The following is a 23176-nucleotide window of genomic DNA, read 5'->3' as shown; positions in this document are numbered from 1 at the left end:
CATCGTGGGGAAAACTGGCATTAACTAAATAATCAACAGTGTGATAAACATTGGAAGGGTGGTCTTGGGGTGGAACGGGAACCTACATAGCAAGAAGACTTGCTTATGGGTCAGAGATTTTTCAAAGAGGAAAGTGGCATAGGTTTTAAAGAAAAGTCTGATCTATTATCAAGGTTATAATTTGTGGAAAGCAAGGCTGAACTTTAAAAAAGGAAGATTTGGTGGGCTCTACCCTGAAGGGCCACATCCATTCAAGTGTGCTGAAAATGGTAGGAACTAATTAGTACAAAGGCTTTGAAACGATTCTTGTGGAAGATGGGGTGTCTTCTCCTTTTTCCAGGTGGTCCCCTATCTGGGCCGAGAGGAGAGTTCTTACCTGGAGCTCAGCATGGTGGACCTGGGCTGCAGCCGTGGCCACCTGGTCCTCCAGATCGGCAAGTTCGGTCTCACCAGTGCCACTGTGGATGCAGCGGGCAGCATCTTCCAGCTCATTCAGCTGGCCTTCGAGTCCATACACTGTGCCTGCCGCCAGGTACACCTGCAGAGGAGGCACAGCCTTGAGCTCAGGTCCGCAGAGTCAGGACTGTGGGGCCTTCTCAGGGGGCCCCAGAGAGTGAGAGAGGACTAGACTCAATGGTGGGGGATAAGGGGATAAGGGAATGCCCCCACGTCTACATATTCTTTGCACTTAAATGGGGGCCTGAGGTCTTTCTACTCCTTCACTGTCGTTTCTGCCCCCTTCCTACTTTCCTGCCAGAAAAAGCAACTTGTCAATTTTGGAAATATGATAAAATAGCACAAAATGCAGGACATCAGCTACATACATTATGAAATTTGTCCAGTGACTATAACAATCATACTATCAAGACACAAGAAACGAAGGAAAAAACTCAGGATGCAGTTTTCCAAATAAAAATTTTGGTTGGCATTTTCGTAATTGAGAAACATTTAAAAAACATGACGGAGGTGAAATTAATTCAAAGCAATTACAAACTTTGAGTAACTTATCTTTGATTGACTACCTTCGGCTTGTTTGCAACAGGCTAAGGGAATTAAAATGAACCTGAAATTTGTAGTAAGAAAATACTTTATTTCTTGGAAAACAGTGTGCTGTTAAGAGAAGCATGTCCAATCTATTTATCTGTCAATTAAGACAGTTTTTTTTTGTGTGCTACCAAAAATTAAAGAGAAAATCAGATCAAGGGAGCAATCTGAGTAAAAATTAAAGGGAAAAATATTTTGAATATTTCATGAGTTTATAAGGTGATTCCACAAAGGTGGGCAAACAGAAAGTAAAATCATTGGGATAATTCAGCCTGAGGGATGCCAGCTAGGGTGAATGAAACACGCTTCTTCAGCCTAATTAGTGATGGTGTGAAGCCACCGACAACACAAGGGACCAGACATATCCAAAGAGGGTAATTACTTAGAGATTCATGAGGTTTAATAACATATATAAAGCTCTAGTCATGTCATCACAGCTACTTAGAGTTGATTTGACTGGGAAGCAGTCAATCCTTTGACAGTTCCTTTAACTGGAGCTGAAAACATAACCTAGTTAGGCAAGCCCGGGGCTTCTGCACACAAGTCATGCACGTCTTCCGTGCTAACCGAGGCTGAGCGTTGGTGGGGAGGGGAAAAGAACTCGGAGATGCTCCTTGGCATGTTTCGTGCATCCGTGTTAAAAGGCCTTTCAAAGTGGAGCGAAGGCAGGTAGCGGTCGGGTGAAAGCAAACCTCCGTGTGCATCTCCAAGCACAGTTAGCTGGGCTGTGGGAACAGCGGCCGACAAAGTGGCTGTCACGTTAAGGGATCTGTCAGCCGCATCGGAGGCCACGAATCGAATGCCTGCTGAAAAGTGCCATATTCCAGGTTGCCCTTAGCTTTAGATTTCTTTATCCTAAGCGAGCATTAGAGAATTTGTTTCTAAAAGATCCCCACAGTTTATCCTTTGTCTTCGAAACAAGAAACACGTCTTTATTGTTTGTCGTATGAAAGAAATGATGAGCATTTCAGAGCTGAGTGGAGAAATTAAAAATAGGTCTGTTGAAAGTTTCAAAGTTGAAGAGCATTTTTTTTCTTTTTTTCACAAGAGAAGAAAAATTAGAGAGAGAGAGGGAAGAGAGGAAAGAGAGAAGAATGATTGTCAGGACAGTTGTGAGTTTGGATCGTACACTTTTTCCATGTACACCAAAAAAGGTAAATTTATTTTGATAAGATACTTTTAAATATAAACTTATAGTTTTGTACAATGAAATGAAATTCAGAATTGTAGTTTAAGTGAAATGAATAATCTGAGTGTGGCAATCGTTAAATATTACTTGATATAATTTTGGTCTCGAAATCTTGAAACTTTGATTTTTCCAGAAATATGCGCAACTCAGCGGCATCACATCCTATGGCTGTGATGACTTAAAAGCACCTTGTTGTTTTGTCTTTGGCATGGTCATCCACTAAGGTTTTTTGTTTTCTTTGTCAAGACAAAGCAATATGAGATGGCTCTAAGCCCTCAGCCAGGCCAGAATGTTCATCTTTTACTTCGTGTTCCCTAAAAGCCTGCTTTCCTGGCACCAGGGGACGTTCAGTGGTTTGGCACTGACTCCAGCTGAACAGGAACTTACAGCCAAGGTGACAGTGCCTAAAGGACTGCAGGATGACAATGATGGCAAGGATGGTGACGGTGATGATGACACGTATTTATTGAGCCAAGTGTTGAGCCAAGTGTTGAGCCAAGGGCTTCATGGGACTTATTTAATGCTCACAGCAACCCTCGAGGGAGATGCTATTATAATCACTACATTAAAGATGAGGACGTTGTGTCCTAGCGGCTTGGTGACTTCTCCAGGCCTCGCAGCTGGGAAGTGGTGGGGCCTGGATCTGAGCTCGGAGGGCTGCTAGGTCTCATGCCTTTATCCACCCTACCCCGCAATGCTGTGGTACCTAATCTCAGGTGGACTGTCATGATGTTTTACATTTCATAAGGGCGCTAGAGTCGTCATGGTTATAGGTCAATGTGACAATGTGTCATGGTTATAAGTCAATGTGACATTGAAAACGTTATCCTAGTATTAAAAAATAACCCATCGAAAAACATTAACCTGGAATCGCTTGCTTAATAAACGTCCACTTTTGGTGAAAACTACAATTACCATGTCTGAATAATCTATGTCCTGTGACTCTAGTCATCACGACCCCACTGAGTGGCTCTGGTTCAACCAGCCTTTCGCGAAATGGTTGAAGGGATGAAATTAAGGGAGGACTTTGTGGTCAAAGCCCCTGGGATAAAGAGAATTAAGCAGATTACTGCAGGACTTCTCAGAGCCTTTAATGGGCTAATGTGTTTCTCAGTTTTCCTAGGAAGAGTACACAGATTTCTCAAGCTTATTTGATCTTAGAGCATCTTACTGGACTTGGCCTCCATGAGATACACTTTAGGGGACTAAGATTAGACAGTAACTGTTAGTATTTCTTTTCTTACTCTCTGAGGGCAGAAAACCACCCGAGAAGCCATGACCACCTCCACAGGTTCTAGTTCACTCCCCTTCTGTGCCCAGGGCATCATATAAGGAGGACGAACATCCTCTGCCTGGTCCTGATTCTGTGACAGAGCTGGGCTCCTCGTGGTGGAATTCCACTGTGTCTGCTGCCACTGGCTGTATAATGGCCAACATATGCGGTGCTGCCGAGAGTTACAGGGAAAAGCTAACAGGGAAGTTGGGACGGTCTCTCCACTGCCTCTCTGGCTGGGAATTACAGGCTACCCCAGGCTGTCTCTGTCATTTAGCAAAGATGAGAATGAGGAGGTCCTCAGATGGAGATGGGAGCCGACTCATTCCTCCCACTCACGACTCTGTGTAAATCCACAAGGTGGCCCTTGTAGGTCCCTGTTCTTCCCACCACGGGTCTGAGAATGGTCACGCTAGTGGTCCTCCGTTGACCCCTAGCTCCATTTTCCATCTTTCTCTGCCCTGCTCTGTTCTCTGTGGGGCTGACCTGTATGAACTTCATCTCCAAGGCTCCCCTGCTGGCTGGGATGGGTTTGGCCAGCGGGAGACACCAGCAGGACATCAAAGGCAGAAGGAAGTTGAGGCTCTGTTCCCCTGCTGTCTCCCGGAGCTGTGTGGGAGCCATGGTGACAGCTGCCATGAGGGGGTGCCCCTCCAGACACCAGTTCTCCCTGGGCTACACTGCCTGAGTGGGTGACTGCTTCCTCCTCCTGTGACTCTCTGGATGCTCCAGCATCCCTTAATCTTGCCCACACCTCAGGCAATCATCCTTTCCTGAAATTCTCCTCTCCCAGTCAGACAGACCCCAACAGGTAGAGTAGAATCCTACGCTTTACAGCTGTCAGCAAGAGCATCAAATACTGAGAGACCCAGGCATTCAGTCCCAGGAACTGAGCCCCTGTTGTATGTGCAGGCAAGGCTGGGACTAGCCCGTGCCTTTTGGGGGAGACAAGAGCTGATCTCACAGTGCTAGCTCCAGCAGCAGGTGAGAAGCGTCAAAGCCGGCAGACTAAGGGAATTCTGCAATCCCCATGCCTTCCTCTAATTAAGTGGATTATTAACAAGGCAGTTTATGAAAACAGGAGATTCGACCTGTGAATGTGACATTTTTATCTTACGTAGCTCTGAAGGCTTCAGAAGTCTTTTTAAAGGCGAAACCTTCTCAAGCATATGTTCTCTTTCATCCCAGAGTCCTGGTCTGCGGTAGCCAATGTTCAGAAGGCGAGAATAAGTGTTGCTGTTTCTATTTCTGCCGGTCCCCGGGTCCCTCAGCACAAAGGAGAAAGGCAGCGGAGGAAGGAAGGCACGCTCTTTAGAACACAGGCCGACCAAAGGCTCGGTTTCATTAAATCAGCTGCACCCAGAGGCCCGTTTTACAATCGGCCTTGACCTTCTGCTGCTCAAATGAATTCCATCCTGGAAACCACAGAGCGGAGCCACCTGCCCGGGCTCTGTGATCTGGTGAACTAAAGAGATAAAGAGAAGAGTCATCCCTTCTCTGCCTCAAAACCCCACAGAATTCAAAGGAACATGGCTGGAGTTTCTTCTGCGGTGAAATTTGAAAAGCTGGAGCCGGGGAAGGGAAGAAGGAGGAAGGAAGAGGCAGTTAACTCTGGGGACACGCGAGGCATCTTAAGATGCTGGACAGGGAGCGGTGAATTATAAACCCAGACCTTTTCAGCCCATGTTCCTGCTGGGGTAGGTGACATCTTGAATCAGTGGGTAAGTGGATGTGTTTCCAACTGAAAGCGTTAACAAACCCAAGAAGAGAAACATAATGTACAATAAAAGACTCTTACAAAACAAAAACTCTGGCAAGGCTGTTTTTCAACATGCTCCTTGGGGAGTAGAAAGGCATGCCGTCTTTGCTTTAGGTATGCCATGGGAACCGACCGCCGTCATTTAAATCCGGATTATCTCATGCCTTGTAAGTTTTTTTGATACCATGCTTTGTTAAAAAAAAAAAAAAAAAATGCATCCCTTTCCTGGTGAACCTTATCTTTATTTTGACCTTTTCGATTCTGGGTGTCCTAGATGAGAGCTATCAGTGCTCAAAGAACTGTATTAGACATATTTAAGGCACAGAGACCCTGCACATTAGAAATAAAACGTTTCTTCCTGAAAAAAAAGCACTTCGTCCATCTGATGTAATCATACGTCAGATAAGCATTCTTCCAGCGCCTCCTCTGTGTCAGGCTCTGGCCAAGGGCTAGGGCTACAGATTAAAAGCCAGCAGGTCCTGTGCTGCAGGAATTTATGTACCTGGTCCCCAGCCTTGGGGAGATTGTGCCCCCCGCCTCTCTACGTCACCCCCCTCCAACGTTTGCCTATGTCTGGAGACATTTTTGATCGTCACAACTAGGAGGAGGCTCCCCCTGGCTTATAGTGGGGAGGGACCAGCGATACTGCTAAGTATCTTACCACGCACAGGACAGCCCCTCAGAACAAAGAATTATCTAATCCCAAATGCCAAAGGTGCCGATGTAAGGGGAGACAGACAGATGAACAGAAAGGACAGTAAAGTGAGGTAAGTGGTCAGAGAGACGTACGCTTAGGTTTTATGGGGAATCCGAAGGGAGAGAGTCTTTAACTTTAAAGTGAAACAAATATTGGCTTTTTTTTTTTTTTTAACTTTAAGTCATTTTGATTTGTTGTTTCTACTTTTAGCAAAAAATTTCCTCTAATAACAGTTCTTGATTTCTGAGAACAGCATTCATTAGTCAGGGCTGACTCTTCTGGGTTTGGAAAGATAGAATCATCTGACTCGATTTGATGCCAGCTTTATGGGCAGGACCATGCTAACTGGAGATGGTGACTGTGGCCTGTGTGGCTAACGTTGAGATCTCTCTGTGTCACCCCTGGTCTGCATTGTTGGAGAATTCTCCTCGGACCTTTATACTTAGCAACAATCATGGATATTGATATGTAAGAATCTATTACATTCTTTCTTTCCTCACAAGTCAGAAGGATAAAAAATTCCATGACCAACAGACATATCTGTGCAGTGGGGCAGACAGTTGTAGGGCCCTCATCTCTGTGGACAACCATACTCGTTCCCTACAGAGGCACCAGCGATGCTCTACCTGGGTCCCCACAGATCTCTTTTATAGCTTTCGCATCCTCCCCTCCCTGCCCCTGACACTTCAATGTGCTTTTGTTCCCAACAGCTCTAATCTATACAGAAGACTGCCTTTGGGCTGCTGTGGACACTGCTTGCGGACAGACTGAGGTGCCCTTGTCTAAGAGCACCGCGTGGCTCCGCTTCTTCCCTCTCCCCTCTACTCCCTTTCCAGCCTCCCCTGGGAGCACCTCTCTAATAAATCACTTGTACGCAAACCCTCATCCCAAGATATGCCTCTGTGGAACCCAGCCTAAGACCCTTCCTGAGAACGATTTTGCTATGGTGGTGGCGGTGGCGGGGGTGTGTCTGTGTCTTCGCACTCTTTGTGATGAGCTACAGCTTCCTCGGCTGCCCCTTTGCACAAGTTTGCCCCACATAAGGCACAGCCACACTGTCTTACGTTTTCTTCCAGGGAAGTCAGCTGCTCATCCAGTCTCACTTGGTCTGTCCCCAGAGGAAATGTCCCCTTCTCTCTGTCTGGAAAGCCGGGTGGGAATTCCCAGGAGCCCGCGGACTCTGCTATCAACTCCTCCGTGGCGTTGATGACCTTCAGGACTTCTGTGGAGATGTTGCAGAGAGAAACAGCAGAATACTTCTGTTTGGTCCGATAACAGGAGGGGACAGAAGACAAGAACAGCACATTAACAATGACAGGGAAATTCTACGATACCATGGTGCTCATCATGAGATTACCTCTGCTATCACACACGCAAACATCAACGTGCCAAAGGGATGAAGGGGTGAACAACCTACACAATAGGCAGGGAGCTCAGAAGGAGCCTGCTTTGACTTGGCCCAGCTTCTGTGGCTCCCACCGAATTATCTCAGATTCTTAGGGAGGGAGGAAGGAGAGCTCAAATGGAAGCTGCTATGTGCTCTGCCCGCTGCCGAGAGTTTTAGATCCATCACTTCATTTTCTGGATGATATTCTACTACTTCAACGGAGCTTCAGTCACAGACTATGTCAAACTCTATTCCTTGGGTGGTCCAGTGGTCAGCTTTCTGGACTGGGAGCTGGGAGACCAGGACTCTAGATCTGGCTATCCCTTCATGCAGTTACGGGACCTTGGCCAAGCTACTTCCCATTTCCAGAACTCAGTTTGGTCATCTGTACAGTGAGAATGTTGGAAAAGAGTTTCCGGGCAGTGTCTTGGTAGCCACTGTACGTTAGCTCACACACACCTCTTCTCGGGCCTGTTCTCCACTGCTCTCTTACATCGTAGAAGCTGAACAGAAAAATACTCATTTCCCAGCCTCCCTTGCAGCTAGGGGCAGTCATGTGACATAGTTCTGGCCAGTGAGTCTGAAGGGAAAGCCTACTGGGGGGTTTCTAGAAAAGCTTTTGTTTTCTTAACAGGTGAGTAGGTGCAGCCGATGCTCCCCTTCCCTACTTCCTTCTGCTTTGAGCATAGATGTGCAGTTATGAGAAAGGCAAGGATGAATACCAAAACGCAGAGCAAGGTGGACCAGAAAGACTAAAGGAGACTGTGCCTAGACAGCACTCGATGAACCGAACCATGGTGAGTCACTATCTGCCTCTGAGTCACTATGTATCCTGTTACATGAGAAAAATAATTCCCTATCTGTTGAAGCCACTGTAGGCCAAATTTTCTGTTCTTTGGGGTTGAACATGTTCCTAACTGACACAAGTCGCTTCTAGCTTCTACATCCATTCATGGCGCAAAATTACAATTGGTTTAGGTCTAGGCCAAGGTCATTAATGGAGCAGAAGTTCTTCAATCATGAAGAATTATTTGCATCTTTGAGTGCATATGAACATATAGCATTAATTGATAAGCTAGATATCAATGTTGCTCGGCAGTAATGATTTCCATCTATAATCAGTTTTGTTTATTTCATCACAGGGTTTATAAATTAGAAGTCAAATGTCACCCACAGGCATGTTTTGTTGTGTTTGTTTTTGACCAGTGAAATGTTTCAGGAAAAGCTGGAATTTTAATGCCTTTAGTACCTTCTGACTCATATCCAACTGACTCATAGGTCCTGACCAAAATATTAATGACAGCTATGGTTTGATTTTGCAAGGTTTTTTCCTCCAAGGAGATCCTATTGTAGGTTTTGTCTCACTAGAGGATGTGTTTGATAGCCCTCCCACTTCGCTAGGCAATCAAAGTATCTAAGTGACATGTTAGTGGCTGCATCCACAGTCTAGAAGCTGGCTGTGGGCTTCTATGCTGAGGCAGATGGTCTCATACCTGTCAATGCATCCTAGGGTTAGGGGACATGCTCAGTGGGCTCCTCTTCAGTCTGTCTATGTCACAACAGCTGCTTGACTGACCCAACACTTATATTCCTTTTGATTCAAGGGATTTTTGCTACAAACCAAAAGACATTGGGTCTGGGACATCAGGAGCAGGAGATGAAGAGAAGGTGACACAGACCCACCAGAATAAGGGCAGTGTCCAAGGAAGCAGCCAGGACCAACTCTTCCCTCTAGGAAAAACTTTCAGAGGCTGTCCCACACTATCCAGGACCCTGTAACTCGATGTGGCAGATTTTGAAGATGAACTGGGCTTGAAATGATTTTGGCATGAAACAATTACCATTGTTTGTTCTTTTTAGAAAAGGCAGCATTTTATATAGGAAAGCAGATTTGTTACCCTCTTCTTAGTAAATACAGCATGTATTTAGAAAGTTTGCCCCTTATTTGGTAGAAAAGGTGTCTTTGTACATTTTTTGAAAAGGAAGACATATGACTAAGAGATTTAGAAAAAAAAGTGACACCACGGCATGATGGAATGGAAAGTGTGAACATTGACACCAGTCTCCAATTAGCCCAGGGTCACTAACAGGCCAAGGTTATTATAGAAAGGACTCAAGAGGTGCTTAAACAGAAAGAGTTATCCGTATCCTGAGTCTAGCTGAATATATAATATCAAAACAATAAGTTGGACACCGACGTTGCTTGGCACTCATTGTTTCATTCAGTCCGTAAGTAGCCTTGTTTATTTAATCATAGGGGTTGCAAGCTAGAAGCCAAATATTGCCCAGAGGCATGCTTTTCTGATAAGAACGCCATCTGTGAGACATGCACGGCCCAGCTGTCCAGTGTCCACCATTCATTCCACATCTTTGATTGGGGGTCCATAGTGTGCATGCTCTGCTCCAGGTGCTGGGAGAAGCAGTGGACAATGGATACAGTCCCTGCCCTCATGGCATGCCTTTAGCCCTACCCCAGCCACCTGACACGGTGACATGCTTTCCTGGCCCCGAAGCCATTTGCATTTGCCATTGTGTGAGAGTGAGGAGTCGGGCGCAGCTGGTCTGCGGTCTGGTTCAGGGCCTCGATCACTTCAGAAGGGAGCTAGCCTCCGGATGGGGGAAGCGACTGAAGAATAATCCCATGAAAACTGGACAGGATCTCTCTGTTCGGCGGGAGTTCCCGATTTGCTCTCTACTGGTAAACACAACCTGGAATCTACAAGCCCGTGCAGGGAATCGCGTGTTCCTCATCTGTTCCTCAGGACTGGGCTGTCTGCTGGGATGCGGGAGGAGGGTGGACAGTGCACTCACTGGAAGTGAAGATGGAAGCTGGGTTTAGTTAGCTGCCAGACAGGAGCGGGGCACCTAGCCTCCCTGTTTCTTAGATGACTCACTGGCCCAGTAACAGAGATTAGATTTGTTACAGGGCTAATGCTGACTTGTTATGTAAATGTCCTGTTCTCTGCCCAGTGCAGATTTAAAAGTAGAAAGCACCACCGTCTACAGTTCTGTTAAATAAAGCCCTGTGCGGCACCAGACAGGGTTTTGTTCGGATGAAAAGCTGATGGAGATTCAGGGGTGCTGGCAGGGAGTCCCGTGTGGGGGAGAAACCTGAAGATCTTTTCTGCTTTATTGCTCACAGCCCTGGAGACACGAGCCGAACGGTCCAAACAAGCACTATTCGAGAGCAAGCGAGAGCTCTCTATTGCGGTAACTGACATTATTCCGGATATTAATTATAAGAAGGATCAAATGTGACAGTTTCATGGTATCTAATAAGGGAGAGGTGAAAGTGTGGAGATAATCAGCTGACAGAATAGGGGCTATTGCAAAACAGGAAGGTTGGCTTCAAAGATGTTCGTGGCCATGGGCTGCACAGACAATGCAATGAACTTGGCTGTGAACCCATGTAGTAAACAAATTCAACCTTCGAGTGATCAAACAAATACAAATGAAACAACCAGTCTGATTAAGTGCCAGACATACGCACGATTCCCTTTTAAAATGCCCAGCGTGTGCCAATGTGACCTCGCACAGGGCTCGGAGTGTGTGCTGCCAGTTGTTGGTCCACCAGGGGCTGCATTTGCTCTGATGCAACCACACTCCTTGGTCTCCCCACCACTGAGAGCCCAAGTGTCCACTTCTAGGGCTCAATCTTTGTCCCAGCCCCACATGAAACATCTTATCCATAACATTAACTTCACCGCCCCTGGGACAGAAATCAATAGCCCAACACTGAGGGTATAGAGGTGATAAGAAACACTCCAGTGTTGGACGTGGTACCACAGTGTAGCGGTTAGCGTGTCTGCTTTACATGCAGAAGGTCCTGGGTTCGCGCCCCAGTGGAGCTATGGTCCATGGTCTACGGCCATGGCACCCTGAACAAGCCCGATGTCTGATCTCGGAAGCTAAGCAGGGTCAGGCGTGGTTAGTACTTGGATGGCAGACCACCTAGGAAGACCAGGTGCTATAGGCATAAATAATCATAAAAAAAAAAAAAAATTAAGAAAAGTAAGAAAGAAATACTCTGGTCCTCCTGGCCTAAGCTGGGGTGTCCTCAATCCCTCATCAGTGAGGAAGTGAAATAAGTATCTGCCTTGACGAAGACTCACCCTTCCTGCCTGACTATAACCAAAACAGGACCGACACGCACAGAACTTTAAGGACAGGTACCACTCTGAGGTTAGGGCCCTGCCACAGTGGCCATTTCAGTGGACCCAAGACAGAAGAAGACCCAGTCAGGGCCCAAGTCATAAATCCCAGCTCTGTCATTCTTTCCCTTCTAGGGCCGGCAGGGCAGAGCAAGACTTCTCTTTGGCTCACTCCCCACGAACTCGAACCTTAGGCCTTGGCGATCTCTCCATCCTGTCCCCACGCACTTCCTCTTCATAGCAAAACGTTGCTAGGAACAAAATCTCAATCCATTTACTCTTTTTTTTTTTTTTTTAAATTTTATAAACTGTTTCCTAAAGACACTCAGAATGCAAGGTGCTGTCATGGAGAGATTCTGAATGTATAGAATTCTAAAGAAGAAAACAGTTTCATCCTAAGCGCTAGACAGATATGCTTATTAGCAATTCTTGCAAATTCTCCTGAGATTTTTCTACGGTCATCATTCATTTGAAAGCTTCATGCTGGACAAAGAAATGCAAACTCGTTCTGAGCTGGAATAAAAGGGAATGCTGCTCAGCAGAATGGCTCCAGCCTGTGAACATGTGAGCAGCATGGGCTCATTAGGTGCCTGGCTTAATAGAAAGAGAACACTTTGGAACAACAGAGGGCCGATTCCAGCCCCAGCTCTACCCTTGGACTGGTGCAGGCGTGTGCACCTGCCCGTCTCGGCTGGGCCAAAACAGATTCAGTGTCTGGCTGTGTGTGATGAACTAGGGCTGCAACAGAAGCCTAGGGTACCCATTTATGTGACTTGATATAAGTCCTGATATGAGACAATCTAATGCAATGTGGGAAAACGGCTTTGAGGATTAAGTGATGTATACAGGTATCTGGGGCAGAAGGATGTTCCCAGCTCCACCTAAAACACCGTGCAGATGCTTATAACAAGAGCTAAAAGGCTAAACAGGCAGAAGCTGAAGGGAACTAGGTGTTTTGTGAGATACAGAAGCACACAGTATGCTCTGAGGCTCCTCGGTCAATCTATGAAACACGGAGGGGCAGTGGCAAAGGACCGCCACCACTGCAGGGTCTTGCAAAGGGCCTCCTTACCCTTGGGCTCAGCATGGGGCCTAGGGCCCACCCTTGTTTTAGGGGCCCATGAAAATGTTTTAATTTCTTTAAAATTGGAAGAAAAAAAAATGAAATCTTAGGCCCAGGAACATGTTTTAGTACATAATATTAATGCAGTAATTTCGATACCAACAAAGTTATAAAATACCATTTCCACTGTTTTTTACTGCGGCCCAGGACATGCAGATGACAAATGGGAAAAGGGAGAGGGGGCCGGGCCTCCCAGGACCCAGAATGCCAGGCTCAGCGGTTTGAGTTTTGCGCTGCTCGTGGTCATGAGCCGCTGCAGGGTCTTGCTGCTTTTGTTATCCAGAGCTGTCATTTACTGAGTGCCAAGCTCTGGGAAAGGCACTTTATTTGCCTCGCCTCATTTAACCCCGCTAACCTCCGTAGGATGCAGGTAGTATGAACACTCCACCTTACAGATGAGGATCTGAGGCTTAGGGAGGGGATGGGGTTTGCCCTGAGGGAGCTGGGACTAGCACCCAGGTCTGCCTGATTCCGAAGCCCGGTCTGAGAGGGCCGTGCTTTACAAAGGCAGTGCCAAGGCCAGAGGAGGGGCAGGTTTAGGGCTGGGAGAATCAGAGGCAGAGAAGAGCATCAGAAACAATTTCTACAGCTTGAATCGAAAGGTCACAGGGCCTGAGGTGGGGCCACTGCACTGGGCATGAAAGGACAAGAGGCATGATATTGTAGAAAGAGAACGGAAGATGCTGTGTCTGTACAGGGATGAGGCGGACGGCAAGATGCTGCTGTGCTTTCCAGCCGAGGGACCTGGAAGAGACTGATACCGTGAAAGCCGACTTAAAACGCTAGGTGAGAACGAAGGGTTCATTAGGCGTTTGAAACAAGGAAAAATGTAGTATTTCAAAAACTCTTCTCACAACCCGAGAGACTGAGCGATTGCCAAATGCCCAAATGGGGTAACTTCCAAGTCATTTTAGTCTTTATCTTGACTCTGTGATTTTTGACGTCAAGTTTCCTGAGAGGGTTTGGGCGGGGTGCGGTCGGTGGGATACAACCTGCATAGTCAGCTTTAGTGAAAATGAGAAAATGCGGGGCCCTCCAGTCCTCCTTTCAGCGATGTGATAAATGAATGTTCTTTAGGGGGCTGTTGAGGGACAGGAGACATCCTAAATACCAGAAAGGACTCTAACAGGGGTCTTCTAAAGACAGAACACAAAGGGGCGCGCAAGGCCCAGTGGAAAAGCCTTGCGGCCATTCCAGTTGCAGACACATTGGGCCACACCTCCGCCCCTGCCCAGTGCTGCTCCTGGGAGACCCCTCCAGGGGGAACAGAAGAAGAGAGAAGGAAGCCAGCTCCAAGTTAGGGTGGGTCCCTTCTGTGCCAGGTGTGACTCTAGGTTCAAGTAACTTCACGGAACCCTCACAACAACCTGACATGGTCGGTGTTTTGATCCCATCTTTAGAGACGATGGCATAGTGAAGAAGATGCAGAACTGGGATTTGAGCCCAGAGACTCTGGTCTCCAAAGTCCACACTCTTTCCCACCTGTCACATCACCTTCTCCACATGCTTAATTTCCAGGACCCAGTGGACTGTAGAAAGGGACGATGGAACAGAACTGAATAATCAGATCAGTGAACAACGGATCAGTGAGAGAAAGGCGTAATACCGGGAGCCCCCTCAGGTGGTTCTACAGCCTCCCCCACTGATATCAATCAGAACGAGCTCGTTGATTTGGCACGTCAACGACCAAGCCACACACTAGAGCCTGAGATCTACTGAGTGACCAGCTCCTGACTGAGCCTACCTGGGATCGATCCGCCAAGGACAATCGGAGTGAAAAACAATGCAGTCTGTGAGAAAACCTGCTCAAGCATGATCCAGACTGCACAGTCCGCCTCTCGCTTTTCCGTCCCGTGTTACAGATGCTGTCTTGGCTTTACGAAACGCTTCCATCAAACTACCAGAGCAAGCAAGGAAATTTGTCCAAATGCCTGATTTCATGTATTTTTTTTTTCCCCTCAAAGGTAAGAAAAGCAGCTCCATATGTCCCCCTAAATAGTTGACAGAAATCTGCTAGGAAAATTCAGTGCAAATATGTTTCAGTTCTCATGAAACATAAGGCATTCCGGCTATGCCTCTACAACCCGTCAAAATACATGCTCCACAAACAGACTCACGTCCCCGAAGAGTGACTTGATGAAAGAGGGTGGCACAGAGTTTCGGAAAGAAATTGGAGCGCGAACCTAATAAATTAGCATATGTAATAAACTGAAACAATGAAACATAACAGATTAGAGAACCGAGCTGTAGCAGGGGGTTCTTAAATCACCTAGGTTTTGATGGTCAAGCCGTTTATGAAATAAGTAAGATTTTCTTTTAAATGGTAATTATAGAAATGATTTTTAAAAATGTGCTATTTGTAGTTGAGTTTCAGTATTAAACTATTTCCCTGAGTTCATGTTCTTGTCCTTCTAACTCAGGACCTGGGGAGAGGGGACTGGAATGCTGGGGCCCTTACCTGACCAGCCTTCCCTGGCAGGTGGAGAGCGGGCAGGACTTTCTTTCCTGGCTGAGAAGGTGATCACGGTCATTAATATCTTCTGCTTTTGTATATGAGTCATTCCTCAGAAAAAAATGGTTCCTGATACCAACTAGAAACATTGCCTCACTGCTGGCAGTAACCAGGGCTCGACCAGGGCACACGCTCAGCTCTGAAGGAGCCCAACAAGGTATGAAACGCCTTCCACGTTCACTAGGAAAGGAGGTGGCACATGGCAGCCAGGATAAAAGCCAAAGTTCTCTGCATGGCGCACATGGCCCTACTTAATCTGGCCCCTACCGTCTCTTGCTTTTCCCGCCACTCTTCCCTTTGCTCCGGCCACCCTGGATTTTTAATCTGTTTCTTGAACTTGTCAAGGTCCTTTTCATCATGAGGCCTTGTATGTGTTCCTCTGCCTGATAAGCCCATTGCTTAGATCTTTGCCTGACTTTTTCCTTCTTGACCTTCAGGCCTCACTTGGAAAGACACTTGGTCCAAAAGAGCCAGACCATCCAGGACTCATCCTCCTTCCAACTCACCACCATCACTGCCCTGCTTAATTTTCTTCTTCGCACTTATCGCTATCTGACATCTTCCCTCATATGTGTTTACGTAGTTATTAGCCATCTCTTCCAATGGCAGGTGAATTCCATAAGAGCAGGGAACTTTCGTCTCTTATTCCTACTGTACTGCAGCTCTCACAATGTTCAACAGTTATTTGTTACCCAAATGGTGAATGAACAGGGATTCAAACTCCAGAGCTTGTGGCACCTGTTCTCCTAAGGAAATGTTGCCATGTCTTTCTTTTTTGTCTCCTGGATCGCTGGGCCTGCAAACCAGCAAGATCTATTTGTTCCTTCATTGGAGTGAAAATTAAGGACTTTCCTTTTTTACCACATTCTCCCCTCCCCAAAAGGACAACTGAGCATTTGTCCCAACACCATTTATTAAGAAGTGATCTTTTCACAACTAGAGATGAGAGGTGGATAGAAATCGTAAGATAAATTGTGAGTTAGATTTTAATATATTTTAATATTTTCTAGGCTACGCTCTGGACAATTTCATTGCATCTTGTATCAATCTTCACAAATCTAATTATTGTGCCTTTAAAAATATAACATCTTAATAGGTAGGCCATCTTCATGCCTTTTTTCCCCTAAACATTCTAAATTATTCCTGATTTTATTCTATCAGAAGATTTAAAAAATCCTTTTGGAAAGTTGAACATCCAGTTCACATTTTGACTTGAGGTACATTAATCTTCTACCCTAATTTTGGAAAAATTCATCTTAACACTGTCTTTCCTCCTGGTAAACTGCTAGGTTTCTTGGAGAGCTGTGGTTTTCTTGTTAAGTTTTAATTTCACCTATTTTTTGCTCCTATTATGGGTGGATTTAAATTCCATTTTATCTCCCTACTTCCCTCATTCTGTTTTGAGATTCGCTTGCAAATTTTAGTTCATTGCCAACTGACGGCTGAAGTAGAAGCTCCCGGCACGGGGAGTTCTAGTGCAAAGCCCAGAACCACTTGAGCTATGCCGTGTAATTCTGCTCAGTGATGTGGATTCATGAATAGACCAGCTACTCACGGATCTTTTCTTCGAAAAGAATGGATTTTTATTTTGCATTTACTGGCGTTCGAGGTTGCTGTATTCTTTTACAGACTCTACGGCTCAGGTAAATGTTCGCGATCGCTTCCCTTATCCAAGTTTTTATCGTTGCTCGAGGATCCTTCCTATCTCCTCACACTGTTTTCTCTCCCCTTCTGCGTCATGGCTATTTCGAACCCTCTCCACAATCCTGAAACTCCAATCTCATTATTCGCTCACTTTCACAAGACAAACCTGCCTTCTAGGTCAGAGAGCTAGAGAGAGGAGGGAAGCGCGTAGAACATAAGACAAAACCTCAACTTCCTGACATCGAATTGACCCACTTCCTTGTATCTGGACCAATCTGTCTTTGCTTTTCCAATGCCTATGCTCCACCTGTTTTCTGCACCTCATCCCCTCCATTTCCCCAAGAGTCCCTTATTGTTGGACAGTGAGGTGGTTTTTCAATGTTTTCCTACAATAAAAATAATACAATGCTTGATGAACTGCGGTGCGATACGCCCTTGGCTGCCTATCCAGTTTTCCCTTAGGATAAGTGAATGAAAGTACACTTGCTGAGTAGGAAGGGCGCACACACACCCTGATGGCTTGGAGTTAGCAAGCTGCCAGTGTGCTGACATGTGCTCCCACTATTTTGTGGGCATGCGACTGCCTGCTTCCCTGAACTCTTACCAACATCAATTATCGTTCTTTCTCATTATTCAATTTGTTAGGCAAAAGCGGCATTTCATTATTTCGGCTTGCGTTTTCATTGCCCGTCTGAACAAACAATGAACTCTGTCCCGTTCGTGGCTGTTTTCCTAGTGCCTCAATGTGCATTTGTTGAATGGGAAAAAATGAATGTGCAAACCATATGTCAAGTTCTGGCTATAGCTGTTATGCTGAATAGAGCTGAAATACAATTGAAGTTGAATATTTTTTCATTTATAGTCTTTGTGTGTGTGTGAATTGCCTGCTTTTGTGCACTGCCCTTTTACCTATTAGAGTTACGAGGATATTAATTCTTTGTCTGTTGAATATTTAGGCAATACATCCTTTCTATTATGGTTTCCCTTTTAATTTTATGGATTTTTTTTTTCTAGTGAACATGTCTTTTTTTCCTCCCAGCTTTGTTGAGATATAATTGACATATAACATTGTGTAAGTTTAAGGTATACAATGTGTTTGTTTGATACACTTATATTATTACAGAATGATTATCATAATAGGATTGGTTACACCTCCATCACCTCGTATAATTAGCGTTTTTTGTGTATGTGGTGAGAACATTTAAGATTTATTCTCTTAGTAACTTCTAAGTATATAATACGGTATTGTTAACTATAGCCACCATGCTGTCCATTAGATCCCCAGAACTTGTTCATCTTATAACTAAAAGTCTGTACCATTTCACCAACATCTCCCCTGTCCTCCATACCCCAGCCCCCGGCAGCCTCCATTCTACTCTCTGTTTCTGTGAGTTTGGCTTTTTAAGATTCTACATATAAATGAGATCAAATACAAAGAGTATTTGTCTTTTTCTGTCTGACTTATTTCACTTAGCACACCGCCCCTCAATATCCATTCACGCTGTCAAAATGGCAGGATTTCTTTCTTTTTTATGGCCAAATATTATTCCATTGTATGTACAGAATAGAATAACGTCTCTGTGCATTCATCCATAGACTGGCACTTAGACTGTTTCCATGTCTTGGCTATTGTGAATATTGCTGCAATGAACATGGGAGTGATGGTACCTCTTTGAGATCTTGATTCCTGATTTCATTTCCTTTAAATATATACTCAGAAGTGGGATTGCTGAATCATATGGTAGTTCTATTTTTAAGTTCTTGAGGAACCTCCATATTGTTTTCCATAATGGATACAGCAATTTATATTTACACCAATAGTGCATAAGAATTCCCTTTTCTCCACATCCTCACAGTTACCGTTTTTTTTTCGATAATAGCCATTTTAACGGATATGAGGTGATATCTCACTGTAGTTTTGATTTACATTTTCCTTTTTAATTAGTGATATTGAACATCTTTTCATCTATCTGTTGGCCATTGTATGTCTTCTTTGGAAAATGTCTATTTAGGTCCTCTGCTCATTTTTTAGTTGGATTGTCTTTCTGCTATTGAGTTGTATGAATTCCTTATATATTTTGGATATTAGGCCCCTATCAGATATATTGTTTGCAAATATTTTCTCCCATTCGGTAGGTTTCCTTTTCATTTTGTTGTTTCTTTTGCCATGAAGGAGCTTTTTAGTTTGATGTAGTCCCACTCACTTATTTTAGCTTGTGTTGCTTACGTTTAAGTCCGCAAGTTAATTTTTGTGAGTGGTGTAAGATAGGGGTCCAATTTCATTGTACTGCATGTGGTTATTCAGTTTTCCCACCTCCATTTATTGAAGATACTATCCTTTCCCCATTGAGTATTCTTGGCTTCCTTGTTAAATATTAGTTGACCTTACAGGTGAGGGTGTAACTCTCAGTCTTTCAGTGCTGTCTCGTTGGACTTTGTGTCTGTGTTTATGCTACTGCCATACTTTTGATTACTATAGCTTTGTGTATAGTTTGAAATCAGGAAGTGTGATACCACTAGCTTTGTTCTTCTCTTTTGAGATATTTTTTGGGCTATTCAAGGTCTTTTGTTATTCCATACATATTTTAGGACTGCCTTTTGTTTCTATAAAAAAATGCCATTGGAATTTTGATAGAGATTGCATTCAATCTATAGAGGCTTTTGGTAGTACAGACATTTTAACATTATTATTTCCTCCAGTCTGTGAACATGGGGTATTTTTTCATTTCTTTGAGTCTTCCTCAACTTCTTTCATCAAAGTATTATAATTTTCAGTGTACTAACCTTTCATCTATTTGGTTAAATTTATTCCTGTTTTATTGTTTGTGAGGCTATTATGAATAGGATTGTTTTGTTTCTGTTTCAGATATTTCATTATTCGTGTATAGAGACACAGCTGATTTGTGTGTTGATTTTTAACCCTGTGACTCAATTAAATTCATCAATTAGTTCTAACGTTTTTTTGGTAGTCTTTAGGATTTTCTCTATATTAAGATCACATTATCTGCAAAGGCAATTTTACTTCTTTTCCACTTTGGATACCACTTATTTCTTTTTCTTGCCTGATTTCTCTGGCAAGGACTTCCAGTATCACACTGAATAGGAGTGGTGAGAGTGGGCACCCTTGTCTGGTGTCTGATCTTAGAGGAATAACTTTCAACTTTCACCATTAAGTATGATGTTAGCTGTGGGCTTGTCATATACGCCCTTTATTATGCCAAAGTACATTCCATCTTTGCCCAATTTGTTGAGAGGTTTTTCTTAATCATGAAAAGGTGTTTCATTTTGTCAAATGCTTTTTCTGCATTTTCGAGAGGATCACATGATTTTTATCCTTCCTTCTATTAATGTGGTATTCCACGCTTATTGATTTGTATATGTTGAACCACCCTTGCATACCAGAGATGAATCCCACTTGATAATGGTGTATGAATATTTCGTTGAGAATATCTGTATCTATATTCATCAGGTATATTGGCCTATATTTTTCTTTCTTGTAGTATCCTTATCTGGCTTTGGTATATGGGTAACACTGGCCTCTTAAAATAAGTTTGGGAGTGTTCCCTTCTCTTCAATTTTTTGAAGGTGTTTAAGAAGGAATGACATCAATTCTTCTCTAAATGTTTGGTAGCATTTACTAGTGAAACAATCAGGTCTTGGGCATTTCTTTGTTGGGAGGTTTTGATGACTGATTCAAACTCTATACTCATTACTGACCCATTCAGATTTTTTTATTTCTTTGTGATTCAGTCTTGGTAGGTTGTATGTTTCTAAGAATCTATCCATTTCTTCTAGGTTATCCAATTTGTTGGTGTTTAACTGTTCACAGTAGTCTTTTATGACGCTTTGTATTTCTGTAGTATCAGTTGTAATGTCTCCCATTTTATTTCTGATTTTATTTATCTAAGTCTTCTCTCTATTTTCCTAGTTAGTCAAGCTAAAGGAGTGTCAATTTTATCTTTTTGAAAAACCAGCTCTTAATTTTGTTGATCTTTTCTTTTCTTTTTTTTTTTAGTTTCTATTTTGTTTATTTCTGCTCTGTCTTTGTTATTTCCTTCCTTCTGCTAATGTGGGGCAGAAGGTATAAAGTTGTTTAATTTGAGATCTTTTTTGTTTCTTGATGTAGGCCTTCATCACTATAAATGCCCTTTTAGAATGGCTTACAACTTCTCTGCTGAACTCCTAGACTTCCAGAAAGGCTATCTTGTCCAAGGGTAATTGTTTATTTGAGTGTTCTCCAGGAGCTCCTGGACCATGACCAAGAGGGGCTGGAGTTCACAAACCACTTCAAGGTCCACAGCCATGACCAAGGTCTGTGTGTCTACTTACTAATGCATGAGTAGGTGCGATTTCTCTTGGGAGTATATATAAATCACGGTCATTCTTTATACTTTTATGGAGAGAGGGTTCATAGCCTTCATCAAATATCTAAAGAGGTCTGTAACCCTCAAAAAACTAACAGCCATTGCTATTGAATTTTTATCTTTCTATTTTATCAGAAATGGTTGCTTAACTTTATCAGCTGTTGGTTTGGAATTCACCCTTCATTCAATATTTATTAATTTCTTACTTTATGTCAAACATCGATCTAGGAATTTAACAAAATAATCATGTTTTCCCCTTTTACTTGTAAGTATATTGAAAAATGTTAATAAGTTTCTCCAAACTGATATTATTACATTCCTAGACTAAATCCTACTTGGCCATTGTAAATTATTATTTTCTTATGTAGTTGGAAACAATTTGCTAACATAGTGAGAATTTTTAAATGTTTTTTAACCAGTGAGTTAGTACGCAAATTTTTGGTGGTATATGATTTTTGGGTCAGATTCAGACCAAGGTTTTAGATAAATAAAATAAACTTGGACCCTTTCAATTTTTTAATGCTCAAGACAGTTTAAATAATATGGGAGTCATTAGTATCATGAACGTTTGATGGATTTTATTGACAAAGATACCTGGAACTGGCTTCTCTCTGAGGAATAATTCTTTGACCACTTTGCCAGTTTTTTCCATGGTCTGTTCAGGTTTTATAACCCTTTCAGAGTAATTTTGCTCACTTATTTCCTTGGAAATAGTCAATATTTTAAAAATTATCACAAATATCATATTATTCACGTATAATTTTTTTAAAAATCTTAAAGCTACATATATTTATTATCTTTCAAACATGCTATTTGGATTACAAAATGTACATTTATATAAAAGCATTTACATTCATAACTCCTTGTCATGTATTTATTTCATCCATAATAAAATATTATGATGTTCAAGATGTTCTTGATATTTACAATGAGTTCTCATTCAGGAAAAAACTCTCTAGGGGTTCATCATGGTGCTTTGAGATGGATGTTCGTAATCAGAATTATCTATTCCATTGAGATTTTTCTTTTTTCAAGTAGAATATGCGTTAAATATTTCCAAGGTCTATTTTGGCATCGGTTGAGATTATTATGTGCTTAAAAAAAATAGTACTTACTCAGTGATTTATTATAGCAGTGAGGTTTCCTATTAAATTCAGTTTTGCATTTTTGGAATCAATAAATTAGCTGTGGCATGTGATTCTTTTAATATTGCAAAATTTAGTTTGCTAGTATTTTATTTGGGAATTTTGTCGCTGAGACCGATATATATATATATATATATATATATATATATATATATATATATATATATATATATATATATATATATATATATATATTTTTTTTTTTCTTTCTTTTGTTTTTTATTCTTTCTACCCAGAATGTTTCTGAAGAGCATAGTCTTGTTTATTCTGCAGAGCTTCAGACATACAGCATCTTTTTGCCTTCTCTCCCCTCTTACCTCCCATCTTCCCATCTCCCTATGGTGTCTTACTTTGGGGCTTTAGTGGGGTTTGAGCTCTGAACCACTTCCATGCTTTCTAGATCCTTCTTCTCACAACCTTCTAGAGCTCCTCTGCCCTCCTCTCTTCAAACCACCTGTCCTATGTCCCATTCTATTGCTGCGGTTGAGGCCACAGTGGTTTATCTTGGCCCTTCAGATAACACCTGCATTGCACTCGCATTCTGGACAATCCTTCTCTAGCGCTCAGTTCATCTTCTGCTCAGAGAGGAAGATGTTCTGCTGAAGTCCCAACGATCCAGGAGAGAACTCGGAACTCTGTCTAACCACCCAGGCAGCCTGCCGCCCCTTGCACTCCAACAACAGGACAGGGTTATGCGAATGAGTGGAGCCAATGACAACATGAGTGGAGCCAATGACCACACGAATGAAATGAACCCTCCTCACCTGTTCCAGCACTGTGGATAAGAGCTGTAGTTCTAAGTGGACAGCTAAAGCTTCTCTTTTTTCCTACAGCAACAGTTAAATAGAAAGTTAGAAAAGAGGTGTTAATTCCTCAGTAGGCCTACTG

The 23176-nt window shown here is 43.3% G+C and overlaps 1 protein-coding gene across 3 annotated transcripts in view; it reads right to left on the bottom strand.

Annotated features, from left to right (window-relative positions):
* The window catches only part of MYRIP (myosin VIIA and Rab interacting protein), a 237842-nt gene that overhangs the window by 10142 nt on the left and 204524 nt on the right, over positions 1–23176 (bottom strand). For all 3 annotated transcript variants that reach the window (XM_039837381.1, XM_039837382.1, XM_039837383.1), the window contains 2 exons: positions 7027–7221; positions 377–538 (listed from right to left, as the gene is read on the bottom strand). In XM_039837381.1, the coding sequence (XP_039693315.1) occupies positions 377–538; positions 7027–7221 (357 nt within the window). The remainder of the gene's footprint in view (positions 1–376; positions 539–7026; positions 7222–23176) is intronic.

This window comes from Pteropus medius, unplaced genomic scaffold (genome assembly GCF_902729225.1).
Source record: "Pteropus medius unplaced genomic scaffold, Ma_sr-lr_union100, whole genome shotgun sequence".
Classification (NCBI taxonomy): domain Eukaryota; kingdom Metazoa; phylum Chordata; class Mammalia; order Chiroptera; family Pteropodidae; genus Pteropus; species Pteropus medius.
The sequence above is the reverse complement of the archived record's forward strand: the minus strand, read 5'-3'. Positions and strand labels throughout refer to the sequence as shown.